Source organism: Manacus candei, unplaced genomic scaffold (assembly GCF_025592945.1).
Source record: "Manacus candei isolate 608988 ecotype Guabito, Panama unplaced genomic scaffold, ASM2559294v1 h1tg000070l, whole genome shotgun sequence".
Lineage (NCBI taxonomy): Eukaryota > Metazoa > Chordata > Aves > Passeriformes > Pipridae > Manacus > Manacus candei.
The window spans coordinates 2,527,767-2,547,180 of NW_026138118.1; the positions used below are offsets into that span (position 1 = coordinate 2,527,767).

At 47.3% G+C, this 19,414-nt stretch overlaps 1 protein-coding gene across 5 annotated transcripts in view; it reads right to left on the reverse strand.

Moving 5' to 3' along the window:
- Positions 1 to 226: 226 nt before the first annotated feature.
- The window catches only part of LOC127479770 (lethal(3)malignant brain tumor-like protein 3), a 40,608-nt gene continuing 21,420 nt past the window's right edge, over positions 227 to 19,414 (reverse strand). For 4 of the 5 annotated variants that reach the window (XM_051807164.1, XM_051807162.1, XM_051807159.1 and 1 more), the window contains 10 exons: positions 18,714 to 18,824; positions 17,448 to 17,562; positions 17,241 to 17,340; positions 16,351 to 16,530; positions 15,906 to 15,944; positions 14,943 to 15,074; positions 14,495 to 14,556; positions 11,983 to 12,149; positions 7,438 to 7,500; positions 227 to 3,826 (listed from right to left, as the gene is read on the reverse strand). In XM_051807164.1, the coding sequence (XP_051663124.1) occupies positions 3,698 to 3,826; positions 7,438 to 7,500; positions 11,983 to 12,149; positions 14,495 to 14,556; positions 14,943 to 15,074; positions 15,906 to 15,944; positions 16,351 to 16,530; positions 17,241 to 17,340; positions 17,448 to 17,562; positions 18,714 to 18,824 (1,098 nt within the window). In that variant the 3' untranslated portion in view covers positions 227 to 3,697. The remainder of the gene's footprint in view (positions 3,827 to 7,437; positions 7,501 to 11,982; positions 12,150 to 14,494; positions 14,557 to 14,942; positions 15,075 to 15,905; positions 15,945 to 16,350; positions 16,531 to 17,240; positions 17,341 to 17,447; positions 17,563 to 18,713; positions 18,825 to 19,414) is intronic. The other variant, XM_051807161.1, reaches the window with a different exon arrangement.

Below are 19,414 nucleotides of genomic sequence, written 5' to 3' on the forward strand. Positions count from 1 at the left end.
TCCAGAATAAGCTGGCTCATCACATGATGGAGGGGATGTCAGAAACTTTAAAGCTCTCTGTGGTATAAAATCCCTAAGCAGGGCATGAAAGTAGCAGGCAGGAAATCTTGTGCAGCTGAACGAGCTTATCCCTGGGCTCAGTGCTGGGTTTTTCCCTCTGGATGAAGAGTTTTGCTGTCAGTGTCCAACCTTAATGGGATTCATTACCCAGAGCTGGAATTTGCTGCTACTGGATTACAAGGATGATCATTGGTGATGGCACAGAAAAATTCCAACAGGAGGAGAAGAAAAGGAGAAAAAAAAAATGATTGCTTTGGGGTTCAAAAAAACAGGGATGCAGGAAGAAAAACAGAGCCAGGAATAAGACCTACTTGGAGAACTGAAACTTCCCAATTTCTCTGCTGGCCCCCAGGAACTTGTCACAGCTCTGGGGGGCTTATGAGGAATATATTTGTATTTCTAAGTGGCTCCTGGGTTCAGCTGGGCCAACAACTGGTTGCTGCTGACATCCAGCAGACCCCAAATCCTCCCAGTCCCAGCTGGAACAAACCAGCCTCAGCTTTGCTCCCTGCAGAGCCACGACTTTGGGCTTTTTTTTTTTGCTTCAAAGTGCACATTTCGAGTGAGACAACAAGGCATCAGACAAACCAAAGGCATCTGCAGACCCCTGGCCTGGAGCAGGGCTGGGAACGGGCCTGGGGCAGAGTCTGGCAGCAGGAACAACTCATCAGGACACACAGGAGAGCAACAATCCCTGACACAAGTGCAACAGCATCAGCAACCCACGAATTCCTAAGTTATGGGGCTAAAAAGTGAGCTGGTTTAGTTGTTTTCTCTGTCTTGTAAATATTAGTGAGTTTGAAATCCTTTTGCCCAGTGAAGTTGCTGGATTTTATTGGAATACAGCTATATTTGGGAAAGGAGTGGGTAATAGATGTGTGCACATTCTTGCTTGCTCTGCAAAGACAATTATCAGATTACAAAAAAAGGCACAAGAAGCACATTCCTCCTTCTTCCAGCCCTAAAAGGTTCCTCCTTCCCCCCTGCTGAAAGCACTGTGCTGGTTGTCACTGAACAACCTCCAAGAACACATTTTCCTCTTTGATCCAGCTGGCTTGGAAGCCCCAAGGATTAAAGATTTCTCTTCTGTTTGAATAATTTCACTGACTAGAATCTCACTGCTTGTTTAACCGATTCTCTTCATCCTCCATCTATATATAGTAAAAAGAAATGAAATTAATATTATATTTTGGTTCAGTGCTAGAGGCAATCTGCTGTCCCCCAACTCAGGTTCCCAAAGGGAGGAGGTGAAACAGAAACTCTGGCAGGATTTGCTCGTTAGGAACAAGAGAAAGGCAAAATTGCACTCACCCCACCTGGCTGGGTGTCACAGAGAGGGAAACTGGAGCATGGAAAGGCTCAGGGTTATTTAGCAAGTCAGTGGAGAGCCAGGAATAAAACAGCCCAGCTCTGGATCCTCTGCTCCACTTGTCAGGAAACAATTTTGCTCTGCCCAGAAGGCGAGTTCTGTCTGAGCCCAGGACATGCCACTTACAATTCAAGTCTTCACGTTGATGCTGGATGTGCAGAGCAGGATGAAGGAATGGGACTCTTTGGTGAATATCCTGGTTATCAGACTAAAAATGCATTTTAATACACTAAATTAATCTCTTGCCTAGTCCTTACCACTGCAGTGAATTTCTCTCCTGCAGCTGCCTGGCTGATATTTAATGTTCCAGATATTAAATATCCCACCTACCCTGTGTCTTCTCTGTGAAGGCTTAAACATCTTATAAAAAATAAGAGTATGGAAACAAACTGCTCTAAATGATTATTCCAGGACTGAATGGCTTCAGTGGGGTGGATTCTGCTGTATTTACAATTTTAAGGAACTTCCTACTTTAGGCAAGTCACCAGGACCTTCCCAGCAGCTGAAGGTTGGACAAAGGACGTGGGGGATGAGGGAAGGACTTTGTGTCACCACGTGGCCATGGACAGTGTGTTCATCCTGTTCCCAATGGCTCTGGGGAAGCAACACTGTTGGCAGAGATGCCAAGGGAGTTTGAGGTGCCTATGGATGGGTTATGTCATCATGCAGTGCCCTGAGAAACTGCCACAGCCCTGGCAGAGGTAAACACACCTCCAGCACTTGGAAGGGCTCCCACATGCAGGGTTCAGCCTGGCAGCTCTGGATGAAGGGCTCTGAGGGCTGTCTGAGCTAAGGTGGTCCTGGATAAACTCCACAACAGCCAAATATCTCAGGGAGAGCATCCAGAGGGGGAAGCAGGAGCTGCTGTGCTGCCAGGAGGAGCGGGAACACCGAGGTGTTCACCGTGTCTCCCAAGGTTTCCATGGGGAGAGGACAGCTTGGGAAGTAACAATGTGGAAACCCCATCCAGGATGTCACAGTGCCAAGGGCATGTTCCTAAAACTGGCTCTGTTCCTTCTCTGGCTCTGAGCAGAGCAGGAAGCCCTCGTGCTCCCACCAGGAGAGCACAGGCTGCCTGCACAGGGACACAGGCTGTGCTCCCTCCCTGATGCACCTCAGCTCTTTTGGGAAGTGATTCCCACCCCATTTTACTGTCTGTTTAAACCCTGATTCCTCTCCAGTCCAACTTCCCTGGATGTGTGCTCTGCCTGCCTCACTCCTGAACAGGCAGAGGAGCTGCAGCTCTGCCCCACAGGACCCTCCAAAGTCCACCTGGAGGGGAGAAGGGCCAAAGCACTCCACACTCATCAGATTGGATTGTCCAAAAGAAAAGCCATTTGTTTCTAGGAAATCTGTTTACACACACACTGTGGCCACTGCTGGGTTTCCAACTCCTATTCCCAGCTTTTGGCTGACAGTGCAGAGGACAAGAACAAACCCACCCGGTCCCCAAGTGCTCCTGATTGTGCCATTTTGCCAGAAAATGTTCCTGGCCCAGAGAGCAGCTGCACAAAAGCACAGAGGGAGAACTACAGCTAAAACATTTATCTTTGTCTCCCGTGGGAGATTCCTTCATGGGATCTTTTCCCACCCAAAGCCCGCCTGCACAGGTCCTGGTGATCTAAATGAGGGTTCTGCTCGCTGGCAGAAGCAATGCCTGATGGAAACCCTCTGCCCACACTCCCTTCCTGCTGTGGTTTAAGCAGCCCAGCAGCCAAGGGGATCAGAACCACCAGGATCAGTAGGAGACACTGGAATTTAACAGTCCTGAAAAGGTCAGCTCCTGAGTCACAGCAGTGAAGGATATGGGGGAGTTGCTTTAAGTGCACCTTTTTCCTCCTTCCTCACTCTCTCTTTCACACATACAGAACATGTTCAACTCGCTGGTGATCACTCAGTCTCTCTTTCAGGCACTGTCATGGACACAGAGTCAGTTTTACTCCAAGCTTTCCTCCTGCTCCTGCAGCTCCACCAATGCTACCCTGGATTCCCCTTAGAACCGGAGGTTTCTTCTCCATCTCCAAAAGAGATTGATATATCAAAACCAAATTCAATTACAAAATATAATAATAATCCTCTTCTTGGAAGTGAAGCTGCCCCATATTCCAGACTGTGGCAGGATTTTTTATAACCTCAAAATATCTTGACTAAGTTCTACTTAAAATACGTCCGAGTCCCGAAATCCGCCCGTTCGGCACATTGGAATGCTCACAGCTGAAGACCCCATTCCCTGTGAATTCCTTGTGGGATGTGCCCAAAGGGCCCTCCTCAGTTGTCTTCTGCAGATTTGAACATGAGGATGGCGTTGTAGATCTTCAGGGCAGGGCCCAGCTTGATGCTGAGGATTTTAACGATGTCGTTCTGCTTGAGGAGCAGGAAGGCCTCGCCGTCGATCTGCTGGAGGTTGGGACACAACAAAAACAGGGATTAACCAGCAAGGGACAGGCAGGATTCCCACTTCTGGTCATTCCCTAGTTCTGACACCCACACCCTGGGATGTTCCCAGACATGCTGCCCTTTCCAAGGCTCACAGACCTCATTGCATTTTCCTACAGATGGAGAAGCCTCAGGGTGTGCTTACGGAGAGACCATGAGGTGCTTCTTCAACAGAATTTACAGTCTCTAGAATTGCTTTAAAAAACCAAAAATCCTACAGCCTATACACAATCTGTGGCCAGAAATTAGGTCAGAAAATCCAGAATGCCAAACTATCCAAGAATTAATACATTACCCTGATCCATGACTGTCCCTGCACAGACTCCTCCACCCCTGTTAAGCTGTTCAGGGTAAAAAATTAAAGGCAAACACCCTTTTTTTGGTCAGTTCTGCTAAAATCCTTACAGATGAGAACAATCCCTGAGATGTGAACATCTGGCCGCTCCCACAACTGGGATGTTTTATGCCCACAGACAACAAGTCTCTGTTTAAAGGAGAAACAGGAGGTTCTTGTGAAATCTTTGTCAGTGGCACTAACTGGGCTTGCTCAGCACAGGGCAAAAGAAACCGTGTGCTGGATAGAACAAGGCATGGCAAAGTCTGGAAAAATCCACCAGCAAGGAGATATTCAATGAGATGCAAATTAAGCAAGTGATTAACACACTACCATGTGAAAATCCAGGATGCTCTAGGTAGCAGCGAGTGAAATCATGACAGACTATTTTAAGAAGAGGTTAAAAATTTACTTGAGCAAGAACATCCACAGAGACAACACAGATATAATTAATATAAACCCCAAATGCTGCAGGGAAGAAGTGAAAGATTAATGGACACAGACAAACAATATGTGTCTCCCTAAGTTATTCCATTAAAGTCCATTTACAGGGACTGACAGTGTCTCCTCCTCTCACTTGATGCTCACCAGTGCAGCAGACAAGGAGGGACACTCAGCCCAGCCAGAATAACAGTTCTGCTATTTTTGTTGCCTTCCCAACTGGAATTTTTTTTGGATGTCAATGACTGGTGCAAGAGGAAACACTGAGTAAACTCGGGCAAACATCTGATTAAAGCAAAGAGTGGGAGCCAGGAGATTTGGGTTCCCCACCTCTCACCACACAAGAGCCCCTTGGCAAGTTATTTAACCTCCCAGTTAAGGAACTGGGAAGTTAATTCCTCCAGTGGGAATGCCAGCAGTGCTCCCAGCCCAGAGATGGCCACACAAAGTCCCCCAATCTTATTTTAAGGCTGCCCAGAGTCCACACTGCTGCAATGAACGTGTTAAAAATAGCTTGAAACAAATGGGGCTGCTGTTTAAATTAAATAATAGAGTCAAGAGGAGCAGAAAACTGCTGGAAAACAGTCCCACATTTCGAAATGCTTTGGAGTCCAATATTATTCCTGTGCTTCATTTTCACTGCATTGCCTCACACATGCTTATTTTAAACAGACCTGCCCTGAACTGGACCTAGAAACAAGTCTGTGCTTTATTATTCATTTCTTTGTTCCATCTTATTTGGATGGTTTTTAAAATTCTGTGCACAATTTGTTCTCTTCATTCCTAATGTAAGCAGCAACTTATCCCTGTCCAGCCCCCCGCCAAGAGAAGTCTACCAGGGATTTATTCCTCCTGGATGTGGAGCACTTGGAGGCTGATCCCAGCTAATGGACAGTGTGGGGGAGCTCAGCTCTCCTGTCACTCACACCTACAACTCTGGCCAAAGCCAAACTGCTAAAAGGGTTTTAATTTCAAACTGACAATTTGGTTTGAGCATGAACTTGTAAAACAATGCGAGCTCCTAAAATCTGGCACAGGGAATCACACTTGGAGGCTGCAGGAAATAAGGGATTAAAATAGACCGTGGCTATGACACTGTCAGAACTAGAAAGGAGAGGCTGTTGTTTAAATTATGGCCACAAGAAATACAATAAAATACATGGAGAATGGTTGGATTCATTACAAGATTTGCTTAGTACAGTTTATCTAACACTCTTACCTCTAAATACATCTTCCCTAGAAATCAGGATGCACCTTTTCCACTCAGCTACACTGAAAGATTGGTTCATTTAAATAAATTTCACTATTCCCACTATATTCAGTTAGAGATTTGTCACACTGTGGACAGTGCTTTTTGCAAGCCTCCATTTCTTTTGCTCTCTATTTTGTGTGTGTCTGCATGTTTTTTAAAGCAATGGGAAGGAAAGAACAGATACATAAATCCACAAAATGCACTGCAGCCTGACTGACCCTGAACAGGAGCCAGCTCTGGAGCAGTGAACTATCACAAACCTGCCCTTTCCAGTCACTGCAGCGAAGCAGAGGAGGCACAGCCCTTCCCTGAGCCCTCACAGCCAGAGCAGGAGCTGCCACAGAGCCATGGAATGGGCTGGGTTGGAAGGGACCTTAAAGATCATCTAATTCCACCCCCTGCCACGGGCAGGGACACCTTCCACTAGCCCAGGTTGCTCCAACCTGGCCTTGGACACTTCCAGGGATTCCAGGGGCAGCCACAGCTTCTCTGGGCAGCCTGTGCCAGGGCCTGCCCACCCTCACAGGGAAGAATTCCTTCCCAATATCCCATCTAATTCTGCCCTCTGGCAGTGGGAAGCCATTCCCTTGTCCTCCCCCTCCATCCCTTGTCCCCAGTCCCTCTCCAGCTCTCCTGGAGCCCCTTTAGGCCCTGCAAGGGGCTCTCAGCTCTCCCTGGAGCCTTCTCTTCTCCAGGGGAACCCCCCCAGCTCTCCCAGCCTGGCTCCAGAGCAGAGGGGCTCCAGCCCTGGAGCATCTCCGGGGCCTCCTCTGGACTCACTCCAGGAGCTCCACGTCCTTCAGATGTTGGTTCCCCTGGAGCTGGAGGCAGCTCTGCACGTTGGGTCGCACTGGGCAGAGCAGAGGGACTGAATCCCCCCTCACATCCTGCCTGGGCTGTGGGATGAGCCCAGGCCAAGGTTCATCCCTGCAAATTCATCGGGGGCTCACAAAGAGCCTCCAAGTACCACCTGCAATGGAAGTGGAAGCTGAAGCACTCAGCAGCCCCCACCTATGATACACCTAAACAAGTGTGCCAAAAACCAGGACAGCCTTATCCCACGCCTGCAGAGGACTCCCAAAAGCCACGGTGAACACACCAGGAACAGGGAACAAGCCCAGCCCAGCCCGTGGCAGCAATGACAGGACACATCACAGGCAGGCCATGCTGTGACTTCCCAACCTCTCCTTGTTCAAGGAAAGGTTTTCCTCCTGCTCTCACCCCACGGGGGAAGCCAGCAATTCCTGGGAAGCCCTGTGCCTGCCAGGCTCCCCAGGAGCAAATGTCCTCGTTAGAGGCAGCAGATGAGATCCTCCCCACCCCACTCCAACAGGACATCTTTATAGTGGTGCCAAAGCCACGGCACAACGGTCCAAGACAGGATGTTCAGCACAGGCTCCCTGATTGGAACTGCAGGGGAAATTTAAAGCAGCAGGATGCAATTAGCCATGCTGGAATACAGCCTCCTAAATGGCACAGGCTCTGGAATGACAGGGCTGAGCAGGTCTGTGCTCACAGCCCAGGGGCAGGGCACGCTGCACTTACCTCTTCCCTGAACACAGAGGCTTGTTCTTTGCAACCAGGTAAACGCTGGATGAAGCTCACCACCTGGAATTCCAGGAAAGAAACGTGGACAATTAAAATGGGACACTGTCAAGCAAAAAGCTCCTGTTTCTGTACGAGTTCTTTATGCAAAAATTTTTACAACTTTAATACTTAAAACTCTCCCATTAATGAAGGATAAATTTCTGGGTTGCTGCTGCAACTGCTCTGCATATTCTGGTTGCCAGCAATAACTGTCCCTGTTGCCATTTGACCATTTCTCTCCCTGCTTCTCCATTCCTCTAAAACACCCTCACAAAATCAACATTATTTTTCCAGATTAAAAGCTGTGTGTGGCTACACTACTTTAAACTCATCCTCAACTTCACTTTTCTCTACAGTACTGCTGGAGAGCAAAATCAGGAAGAAAAAAGGATTTAGACAGTTTCCCAGGATGACATTGCCTGTGAGAGACAAGATAAACCAACTGAGTGAGCACTGCTGGTTTACCAACATCCAAAGGCAGGAGAGCTGGGAAGGAAAGGAGTTTTGGTTTTATTTAATCCGTGGTGGGTGCCCAGGATCCATGGTACCAAGAGGATTAAACAAGTAAAAGTTAATTTTACATTTCACACTAGGGAGAACCTTTCTAAGCAGGGAATCTGTTAACATTTGGAATAATCTCCCTGGAGACCTGGGTTACATTATATAACACTAAGGAGTGCAAGGAGCAGCCGAGGATGAATTAATGTGTATTGTCTTCTCCAGCTGTAGTTCCACTGGTTCATAGAATATTTGTATATTGAGGCATAATCAGATCAAACATCTCCTGCTAATTGGATGCTCCCTTGCAGGAGCAGCTCTGTTTCATGAGGCACATCCATGTGAGTTGTTACAGATGTGACATTTCCTCCTGTACACAAACAAGCAGCTGGGAGGGGTCACTGTCACACACGAGCACCCCTTCAACTCAGGATTGTCAGAGCCTCTCCTAAATCGTGTCACTGCATCTCCAGCTGATCCCACCACTAGACTGAGAGTCATTCCCTCCCTCCAGCCACGGGGCTCTCAGTGCCCTCCAGGTTTGCTCTCCCCTGGCAGGAGCAGCTCCAATTCCCGTGGTTTCTGTTATGTAACCTGAGAGCAGAGCATCCCTCTCAGTGCTCCATTTTAAAGGGAACCCCTAAAATCCACATCTCCATCGGGCAGGGACTCCAAATTTTCTCCTGCAGAAGTGCAAACTCCTATCACAAACAAATGACAGAACAAGCACTTTCCTTTTGAATCGTCCCCACCCCTTATTATTAAACCACAAATAAAAATCCTCCTGCAGGGTCTGGTGCCTTCCAGAATTTAAGAGACAGTTGGGCCCCTCAGGGCAAGAGGCTCTTCAGTGTCTGTGGCACTGGGAGGCTGGCAGACACCTCCTGGGAATGACCTGAGCCTGCCTTGCTCCTGTGCCCTTCCCTGCACGACTGCTGCTGGCTACTGTCACTGACACGGAGTGACAGACCTTTGATCTGTCCCAGGAGTCATTTGTAGGGACACTGGGAGCTCTTTGTGCCACAGGAGAGGCTTTTTAAACAAACAGGAGCCCTGGGGGTTTACCAGGGATGGAGAAAAGGGAGGGAAGGAGCAAACAGGAGTTGAAGGTCCCCAAAAGGGGAGCCAGACCCCGGGTTCCATCGAGCCACAGTGACCTGCCTGGTCCATCACTGCTGGGGAGGAGAGTCCCCAGACCAAGATGTGGCAGCTGAGGGACAAGGGAGGCTCAGGAGCATGAGATAAAAACACAGTGACACCACGGGAAACCAACCCAGCCCCCCAACAGTGGCAGGGAAGCCCTGAATCCAGGGAAAGGGTGAGGCTGGAGGGGCTCACAGGGAGGAACTGGGACAGGTTGGGAACACAGTGGGATCAAGGCTTTTCCTTTGAGGAAGTTAATGCCTGCCAGCCCTTCCTGCTCCATTTTAAAGGGAATCCCTAAAATCCACATCTCCATCAGGCAGGGACTCCAAATTTTCTCTTGTAGAAGTGCAAACTCCCATTACAAACCAGCAACAAAACACTACCTTCCTTTTGTAAGGAATGGAGAAATTGGAGAAACAGATCCCTGCTGTAACCACCCCAATGCTCCCAGAGCTGTCTGCTGGAAGCTCTTACACTCCCAATGCACATTAGGAATGGAAAAGGGGTTGGAAAAGAGCTGAAAACACCTAAGAAACTCCATATGACCCATCTGGAAGGTGCTGATGTGATCCCAGAGGTGACACACTGAGGTGAGCACAGGATTTATATCCCTGGGTGGCAAATGCCTGTCTCACACTGCACCCCTGGAACAGCTCCTGCAGGACTGACACCCCTCCTGAGGCCATCAGAGACAGGCTGGGCTTAACTGGGATTTAAAAACCCAAAAGCACTTGGCACAAGGACAGTCCCTCCCCCCCAGGTATTAACATTGATGCAGGATTAACTAATGAACAATACAAATGCAGCACATCTTAATGTTCTTCTGTGAGTCAATATGCTGTGCCCTAAAAACATGACAGGAAGCTTTCAATAAATACCAAAGCTGCATTAAAGTAACTACTCTTGTTGCCTGCTCAGTGTTACCAGGAGTTTCTTTGCTGGAGGGCCCCTAAATGCTGCTGCTGCTCTGCCATTTCAGCTGTTCTCAACCAGAAGAGAATTAAAGCAACATTTTTTTCCCTTAATGTGGGTTTTATAAAATAAAACCAGCTCTTTAGCCTGAAACCAAAGGAGAATTTTACACCCTTGTTACAGATCAGCAAAATGGGCTCCTTTGTGCAGCAGAGTTCAAAGCACAACCCAAAGGCAAATGTTTGCCCTGCAGGAAGATGTTGGGAGCCCAAATGCCAACAGACCAAATGTACTCTGGACTCCCTAAAACACAGCAAGTCCTGCTGCTTTCATCTCCCAGACCTGAGGTTTCACTGCACTGCACATGCTGATCCTGCAAGTGCTCAGACAGAGCCCAAATTGATTCCTCTGGGAATTTGTGATGAACATAATTTGCAAAACCAGACCCACTTGATTGAAATTCGAGACAAAAACCTGTAATGACTTCAGCCAGTCCATTGTGGGGCTGCAATTGAGCTTTTTAATGTGCCAATCACACTGTTACTGGCAGCCAAAACTTCCTCAGTTGTTTCAGGCTGCAGCACAGAGTTCAGGCTATTCTGGGTTGGAATCACTATATCCAGTGCCCTCCATCCATGTCCTGTGGTCCCCGCTTACATTCATCTGTTATCAAACTAATATCCCAGTTAAATTTGCCCAGCAGCTGCTTTAAAGGTCAACTGCAAAGGACAGATTTTATTTGGCTTGGATCCTGATGCTGTACTTCCATGAACCAGCCTCCCTGTTTTATCCAAAAGAAAGAGATTTTGATTATCATGTCAGAGGATTAACTGCTTCTGACCTTATTGATTTGCTAAAAGACCTTTTGGACAAATCATTGGAAACTTTCTCAAAAGGACAGGAACAGCAAATCTTTCAAGAGATACTTTTTCCTCCTTGCTACGAATTTAATTCAAACATATTTTTATTAAAAAGAAAGAAACAAACAAAAAACCAGAACAAAAAAAACGCCACAACAACTAAGTTTTAAAACAGCAACCCTAATTGCTCTATCCCCTTTCCCAGCTGCTGTGGTTTCCATCTCCCACATCACTGCAATCCCACCAGATTCCCAGCAGTCCTCCAGCACGAAGAGCAAAGTCAAATTGGATTTATCTGATGTTAAGAGGCACTTGGGGAAAATGCACTTTCTGAAAGTCTCTGAAGATCCTCTCTGCACCACCAACAGCAGCACCTTTCTCCTGCTTTGCAGATTCCCTGCATCCTTGCAAGCACAACACTACAGCACATTCCTCTTGGATTAAATGCCCTGCAATTAAGTGCCAGCATCCAAATTGTCACCACTTCCCAAGTGCAGAGACAAATATTATTTATGCCCAAGGCATCGAGGCAAAAACCAACTACTCAGCACACAAAACACTCCGGGTTTTCACACACCACCTAATTACAGGAGACATCTCCAGAGCTGCAGAGACACATCCCCAGCTGCACAGATACCTCTGCCAGAAATCAGGTCAGGCTTGTGGGCAGTTTTGTCCCAGGGGAATCAGGCAGGGAGAGGCAGGAGGAGTGGGCATGCACAGTTTGGAATTCTCTGCAATGAAGTGAATCAGCAGCAAAGCCACGGGAGAGGGGGAGGGAGATCACAGAGAAAGGGAATCTGCTGTCAGGAGGAGGCTTCAGGCCTGAGGACTGAGAGATCAAGGGCTAAATAAACAAACAAAGGCAGGCAGGGAGGGAATCCTATTGAAGCTGTGGAAACCAGAGGGTTAACAGGGACTTGCTAAAGGGACTTGGGTGTAACTTCCAGCTGAGTCAGCTGTGGCATATGCACAGCAACCAGAGGGGGAAAGGGAAGAAAATAAAGATGTCTCCCAATTAGCACTCCAGAGGAGGAGGGAGCTGGCTTTCCTGCAGCCCAGGAGAGCAGAAGAACAGGGAACTCACCTCTTCCACAGTCCATTTGGCAACTTGTTTGGCTGTGAGGCCTGAGACCTCTGGCAAGAGCCTGCAGTGCTGCTCCCAGAAGAGATGGAGCCGGTGGGTCGGGTTAGAGGCCAGGGAAGGCATGAAGATGGACTGGTGGAGGGCCTGCTGGAGATCCAAATCAGGGCCTGGAAAAGGAAAGGAGACAAGTCAGAGCCAGGCTCCAAGTAGGAGCAATTACAAAGCAGGAGGAAGGGTCACAGTCTGGAGAGGGGAGCAAGGCAGGGTGGTCAGAGAGGGCCAGGCACGGCACACTGAGCTTCCAGGCCGTCCTTCCCACCCTCCTGAGCAGGAGAGAGGGGGAAAAAAAAAGATAAGATTGCCAGGCTGGAGGCTTTATCGTCAGCTTCTTCCCTGGAAAATGATGTCATGCTGCTAACAGAGAAGATGTTTGCAGCCTTTTATTGACAAGGTGGAGGAGTTCTGGTAACAGCATCTTCGGCTGGGAACTGATGGCACAGTTCCAGCTCCCAGCTGGAGCCAGCCTGGGAAGGGCTCTGTGCCTGCCAGCCTGTGGCCTGGGCTTGCTCCTGGGGAGACTCCCAGGCCAGGAGTGCTGCCTGTTACCTCCAGACATCAACTCCCTCCTCATGTGTCAAGTGGCGGAAGCTTTAAAAACCAAGACAGAAAAAAAAAAAAACCCAAAAAAAAAAAAAAAAACGAGAGGAAGAAATCACCCCTCCCTAATGAGATCACTGGAGCAGTGCAGAGTCATGGTCCTGCAGGGACGTGCTGCTTATACAACAGGAAGCCAGGCAGAGGATGGAAACAAGCTGGGAAACATTCCTGGGGTTTGCAGCGGTTACGGTGGGCTGCCCCCAGCCCCTGCCTGCCCGGCGCCATCCCGCGGCAACCACACGGCATTCCCGCTTCATCCCTGGCATTCCCGCTTCATCCCTGCCCTCGGGAAGGCTCCCTGTGCCTGGAGCGGCTGCCTGAGCCCAGCAGCTGTCAGTGGGTCGGGGTGCCAGGTGTGAGGGGTGTGCCAGTCCCTACATGGAAAGCACAAAGGAAAACGGCAGAGTATAAAAAACCCCCCCAGATTTCCATGGGTTTTCCAGCCAAAGGGAAAGCAGCACTGGAGGTAAAGCTTGTTCTAGGGAACGGTCACTCCCCTTGTCCGAAGGGTCACCTCATCTCCACGTCCCTAAAGGAAGTGGGACAGCATCAAATGTACCAAATTTCTAATAATGAGAGCGAGGGAGGATTTAAAACAAATAAAGCCTGAGCAGGAACCGCTCAGTTCGGGAGCTCCTGGTGAGAACACGGCACAGACACTGCTCCTGGGAGAGTGTCACCAACTCCTCCTCTGTCCCACTGTCCTTGTCCCCACCTCTCCCTGCTCCAGGAGGTCCCCACTTGTGCCCAAAGTTTCCCCCACTGCTGGCTGGGCACTGCTTCCACCTCATGCCAACTCCTTTCCTCCACTAAGCCCAAATCCTCGTGCTAAGCACCAAAACCACCTCAACAAATGACTTTCCCTCCGAGAAAGCAGCAGTGATCTGATAGTTTAAACAAAGCTGGGCTGAAAGCTCTGGGTAGCTGTGACATTACAGGTCAGTGGATTATTGCTGCATTTCCCTCCCCTGATTTCCATCATTCTGTGTCAGGTGAAGGTGAAGGGAGAGTGGGCAGCTTTCCCTGCCAGCTGCAACTGCAGCTCAGAGCTGGCAGATCCCTCAGCTCCCACTGCAGAACTCAGCACTAGGTAAAAATGAGTATTTAAAAAAAAAAATAAAAGTAAATAAATAAATAAAAGCCTAGGCACCTGTCCCAGTTTGTGCCTGCTTAGCTATTTTTGATTGGAGACTTATTACCATGTTAAATCCTCCTAAAAGCCTGGTCAGCTCCGTTCTCTGAAATGGCTTTTTATAGTAAATCTGAAAGTTAAGCATATGGTTTGCTAAAGTGATAGGAGAAAGCTGCTCTGGAAACTTAACCTGTCATGTACCAGGAAAAGTAAAAAAAAAAAGCATTGTTTTTTCCACTTAACTTTTCTTTCTTCTTAAAAAAAGTCCCCAAATGATTCAGAATACGTTTCTGGATAGCCAGGAGGGTCTGAAAAAAGAAGCTGATGGAACTTAAACTGCCTGCCAGGTTTTTAAGCAAGTCTCCCTTGACACTGTGCTGGCTCTGTCAAGGCCTGACACAGGTCACAGACTGTTTGGGAATGAAAACCTTTTGCCACTAGAGAACTCGAGTCTGCAGTGGCACAAGAGCTGGTGCAAACTGTCTTCTCAGTTAATAAATACAAAGCTTCACCCTACAAAGTATTAAAACTTTCCCTTCTAAGTGATTTTACTCTTCCTCATCATTTCAAAGGAATTAAAACTACCACCACCATCCCCTCCAGCTTCATCTTGACTGTGGAATCAAAGCCAAAAAAGCTGTGAATTTCTGAATGCTCCTTGTGGCTGTGGGGATATTGCAGGGATATGAACACACAGAGAAAAAGGCATAAAATTTAACCAACCTTTCCCATTGCTTTCCCGTTTCACCAGCTGGAACTTGATATAGGCACGTGAGCACCCAAGCCTGAAAGCACCAATTACAGAACATTTCAGATGATACAGAAATGGATGTAATTTCCTCTCTATATAGAGATTAATGGGACTTATAGAAACTTATAGAAACTAAAAACTTTTCCCTGTTAAAATAAGCAGTAGCACTGCTCCATCCCAGACCTCTCTCTGAGCCATTAAATTCATGGCTAGAATTCACACTTGACTTTACTGCAGGAAAGAGAGGGCCAAAAATACTGGGAGGGAGGGAAGAGATTCACCATGTCGTTCTAAAACCCTCTGCTGCAAACCCCTGATCAAACTTTAAGTTGTGATTTGCACCTTTATTTCAGATACAGCAGCAGCAGCAAGGAACACCACAGTAAATGCAGGAAAACACATCACGCAAATCTTATTTACGTTTTTGGTGTGGCTTTGATGTCTGCAGAGGAATCCTCCTCTCCCCAGTCTCTCTCCTGACTGTTTTCAGACTGCTCTGATGGAGTGTGAACGCTGCTTTGACACCACTTCTCACTGTCTGGTGCAGCTTTTCTGGAAAGACAGATAAATGACGGGAGCTGAGCTGACACCCTCCGGTCCCTTTTCCCACAGGAGAGTGAAGCTGGCTGCTCCTTCCAAGTGAGAGCAGCAACTACCATCTAGTGGTGGAACTTTCCCTCCCCACGAGTACAAAGTGCTTTGTTACTCCTCTGCATGGATTGGGAGAGATTATGTGAAACAAATCAGGCTCTGTGGACTCAGGCTCTGATCCCAGCAGCTACAGGAAACCACTGGGTAATGGGGAAAGCCAGGGATTTGAGATTTCTGTCCTGATACCTCTGGATAACATTTAAGAGTCTCCATGACTGAGTTTGATGCATCAACTGAGCTACAGAGTTGGCCAAGGAAGGACAAGCAGCAGAGTGTTACCAGATTTACAGGCTGAATTCAGACCTCCCACTATGAGGAAACAAAATACTCAGAAGAACAGAAATATATCACAGCTCTAGAATGCCATTTATTCTGTGAGAATCTCAAATCTCCTGAGGGGGGCTTTATGGTAAGAGTGCCACTGAAATGCAATCAATTCTGGTGTGACAATTAGAAATTAAGATAGCTCTAGTTGGGAGGAGGCAAATTTGGCCTTCGAGGGAAGAGAAGCATTCATTCCTTTTTTTCCCAGCCAAACAGATCTTGGAAATGTTATAAATCTAAACAAATAGATGAACTTTAAAATATATATAACCCTTCATATACAACAAAGAATAAAAAGAATAAAACTATTGCTGGAGTTTGCCCCAGTGAGATGATCTTAATAAAATCCTTCATGCCCTGGTCTGTCCCACAACACATTTAACTGCCTCCTGTGCTCCAAGAACTTACACACAGTTTGCTTCAATGCTGCTCAATTCCAAAATTTTCCTGTAAGAAAACAAAGTACCTGAAGGAGCTCAACTTGTTTGCCAAGTGATACACACAGAGTCTGTTTAATGGTGCAAAATAACCTTGGCCTGACAGTTTTAGGACAAGGAAACGAAGGAAAAGAACATATTTTAAATTGAAACAGCAAGGAAAAATTTATGGAGACAGAATGCAATTTCCTTTGTTGGAATGTGACCAGAGCAGCAGGATTAAGGAATTGAGAAACCTATTAAGGCATATGAGGGTATAAAAGTGCCTTGCTCTGTGTTAAGAGTGTCTGGGGCACAGGTCAATATTACAGACAGATGAACTCAATGCTCTGCTGCTTCTCTGCCAATTCCGGTGGTTTTTATCCTTGTAAATGGTTTTGTTCCCCAGTATCTGCCAAGAATAATGTTCAGCTCACCTGGATTGTGGAGAGTCTCCCTGAGAAGACTCCCCTGCTCCCAACAGGAATGGGGCAGGAGTCTCCAGCCTCTTGGCCTTCTGCATGGTGTTCCCAGGGGAAGGTCTCTCCCCGCTCAGCCGGTCCTGTAACGAGTTCTCTCTGCTGAGGTTCACATCAGAGTATGGGCAGCCAACTAACCTGGGACAGAGGAACAAAAACCAGAGAGAGGTGACAATGCTTTACAGTCACACAGCCTTACCAGCCTCAGGCAGAGAAATCCATCACAAACCCAGAAAAAATGAGGCCACAAACACTCAGGGAGATGTTATTACCCACTCTGAGGTGCTGTTAGAGAAGAGCTCGTCCTCTGTAACCTGCTTATGTGAACATTTCATGGAACAAGTGAGTTCGGCAACTTCCACTCTGAAAAATCCCAAGCCCACATTACAAGCTTCAGACCTCCTCCCTGAGATTGTTTTCTTGCTCTTTAAAATAGTTTACTTGACAAAAACCTTTCTCTTCCAAGAGAAATCAAAAGGCAGAGCACAAAACATGAGCGAGCACTCCTCACTCTTGTACTTTAATAACCTACCCACACTCTCTCTCTCTTTAATGTCTCCTTGCCTGCTGTTCTTAGGTACATTATTTTACAAAAACCTCTCCTTTAGCACTGCTGGAATGAAGAAATTGGAGTGAATTAGTCTGTTTGCATTGCAGTTATAATGATTATACTGGTATAAACAGAATTTATGATGAAACAGCACATTTAGACACAAGAGGGAGCTGCAATTGCAGATATAACCACCTCCAGAACAAACACTGAGATCATTTCAGTGCAGTGCAGGTGCTTGTTGCTGCATTATCATTATTAACAGCACTCAGACTCTTAGAGGACCTTGTTTACATACGTGTAATGTGTCCCATATCGTGGTCCCCGGACGTGCCCGATCCCGTGGCAGCCTGGAGTGGGACACACTTGTCCCACTGCTCCCTCTGGGTCCTCAGCACCTGAAAATAAGTAAAAAAAAAAAAAAAAAAAAAGGCAGTTAAACATGTGAAGAGCAAAATGCACTTAGGAAAATCATCCAGCATAACACCGTGGTGTCTCTGCTTACCTAGAGGGACCTGCAGAGCGTGTCCAGTCTTGGCACACCAGCCCACGGGATGGATGTCAGGGCTGTCTGCATCCACCCAGAAATCATAATGAGGGTCCCAACCATCGAAATGGATCTGAAAGAAGCACAGTCTCAGTGAGAGAGACAGTTAAGGGCATGACTCAGCTTTTATGTTAACTTCCCCCTCTGTCTCACCTTGCTCAGCTTGAGGCTGATTCATTCAATCTTTCATTTCAATCTTTCAGTCAGGCACAATCATCTCTGTGCTCAGGGTAACTCTTTGTTTTCCTGCATCTGTGTTTTACAGAACAACCAGGTTCTGGTGACACAGTTGTGTCATCCCATACACCACAGGGTGCTGTACAGTCAGAGCCCAGAGCTATGCAAACAAACTGATTATTTAATTGTTCTGTTTTCTGAGGATCCCAAACCACCAGAAAAGCCAACAAGTTCAGTGAGTTTTGCAGTGAACAAGCTACAACTTCCTGCTGGATGAAGAGACTGGTAACAGCTCAGACCCAGGTCAGGTTAACAAAGACTGAGGATCACTGGAATCTAAAAGCTACTGGGTTGTCTGTGCAGCAAAGTTTCAAATGGATGAATTGAATATCAAGCTACTAAATATTGGCAAAACTTGGCTTTTGCTCACAGCAAATGAGACTGAGAATCAGTTGGATAATGGGAAGTGAACTCCACTCCTGCCCACACAACCATCCTTTGGGAAGGAGACCTGTGGCCAAGGAGCCTCCATCAGTGCAGCCTCCACTTTAGCTGGCTCATACTTAATTTCTCAGAAGCCAAAGCACAGCAGATTTTTCTGGCAATATATTTATGTGAAAAGAATTACTTAAACTCCATCTATGTTACAAATTCCTACTGGAGAATGAAGCCGCTTCCCACATGGACCAGGGTTTAAATTGCTTTGAGTTTTCCTTTAAGTATGGCAGGAAAAAAAACCCTGTCAGGTATTTTCCCCCCAGCTGAACACTAATGCTGCCTTCAACCCCGGAGATCACACAGAAAAACGCCACGAGATGGAAAATCACACTGTCAAGTGTCATTTCAGAACAGTTACATTAAAACAGCTACTAACAACACCAGGCAATTCCATCAGATTTCAGCAGAACAAAGCACCAGAAATCATTTCCAGTTGGGCAGGCCCTGAGGCCACATCAGCTGCCAGGCAGTTGTTTGCTGCTCCTCCAACCGAGGGGGTGTTTTTCTGTTCCTCAGCACAGGGCTCTGCACTTGGCAGCAAGGTCATACCTTAATGCGATGGTTGTCTTTGTCAACTATTGTTGCCACTCTTATCAAGATGGGATTTCTCCTGTCCACAGCCTCCAACTTCATATTAACTTGGAATCCGTGAGCAGGGCGCTGGAAGAGAGCATTGCAAGCAGAATGTTAAAAAGCCTGGGAGTTCAGAGCTGGTCACCTGCTCTGAATGAAACGTGCTCGGGTTTTCATCCACCCCTGTGGAGCTTTGGGCACTGATCTCACACAGACTGCTCCAGAGGCCAAAATCAGAGTGTCTAACAGGTTAAAATCAGAGTGCACAAGAGGTTAAAATCAGAGTGCACAAGAGGTTACAATCAGAGTGCACAAGAGGTTAAAATCAGAGTGCACAAGAGGTTAAAATCAGAGTTCCCAAGAGGTCAAACCCAGAGTTTCCAAGAGGATTGAGGTGTGTGTTTGTCAGCAGTCCCAAACTGCTCAAGGCAGCCTGAGCTGTCCCAGCACAGAGAAGCATTTCCCAGCCAGGGCAAGAGGTTCTTCCCTCACAGACCAAAGGCAAGACACCACCCCAAGCTCCACTGACACATGGACTGCAACCTGACAGCAACACCCCAAACCCAGCAGAAAGATGGTCTTCTCTTAGAGAAGAGAAGGCTGAGAGGGAATCTCAACAATAGATGCAAATATGTCCAAGGGGTGTCAGGATGGTGCCAGGCTCTGTTCAGAGGTGT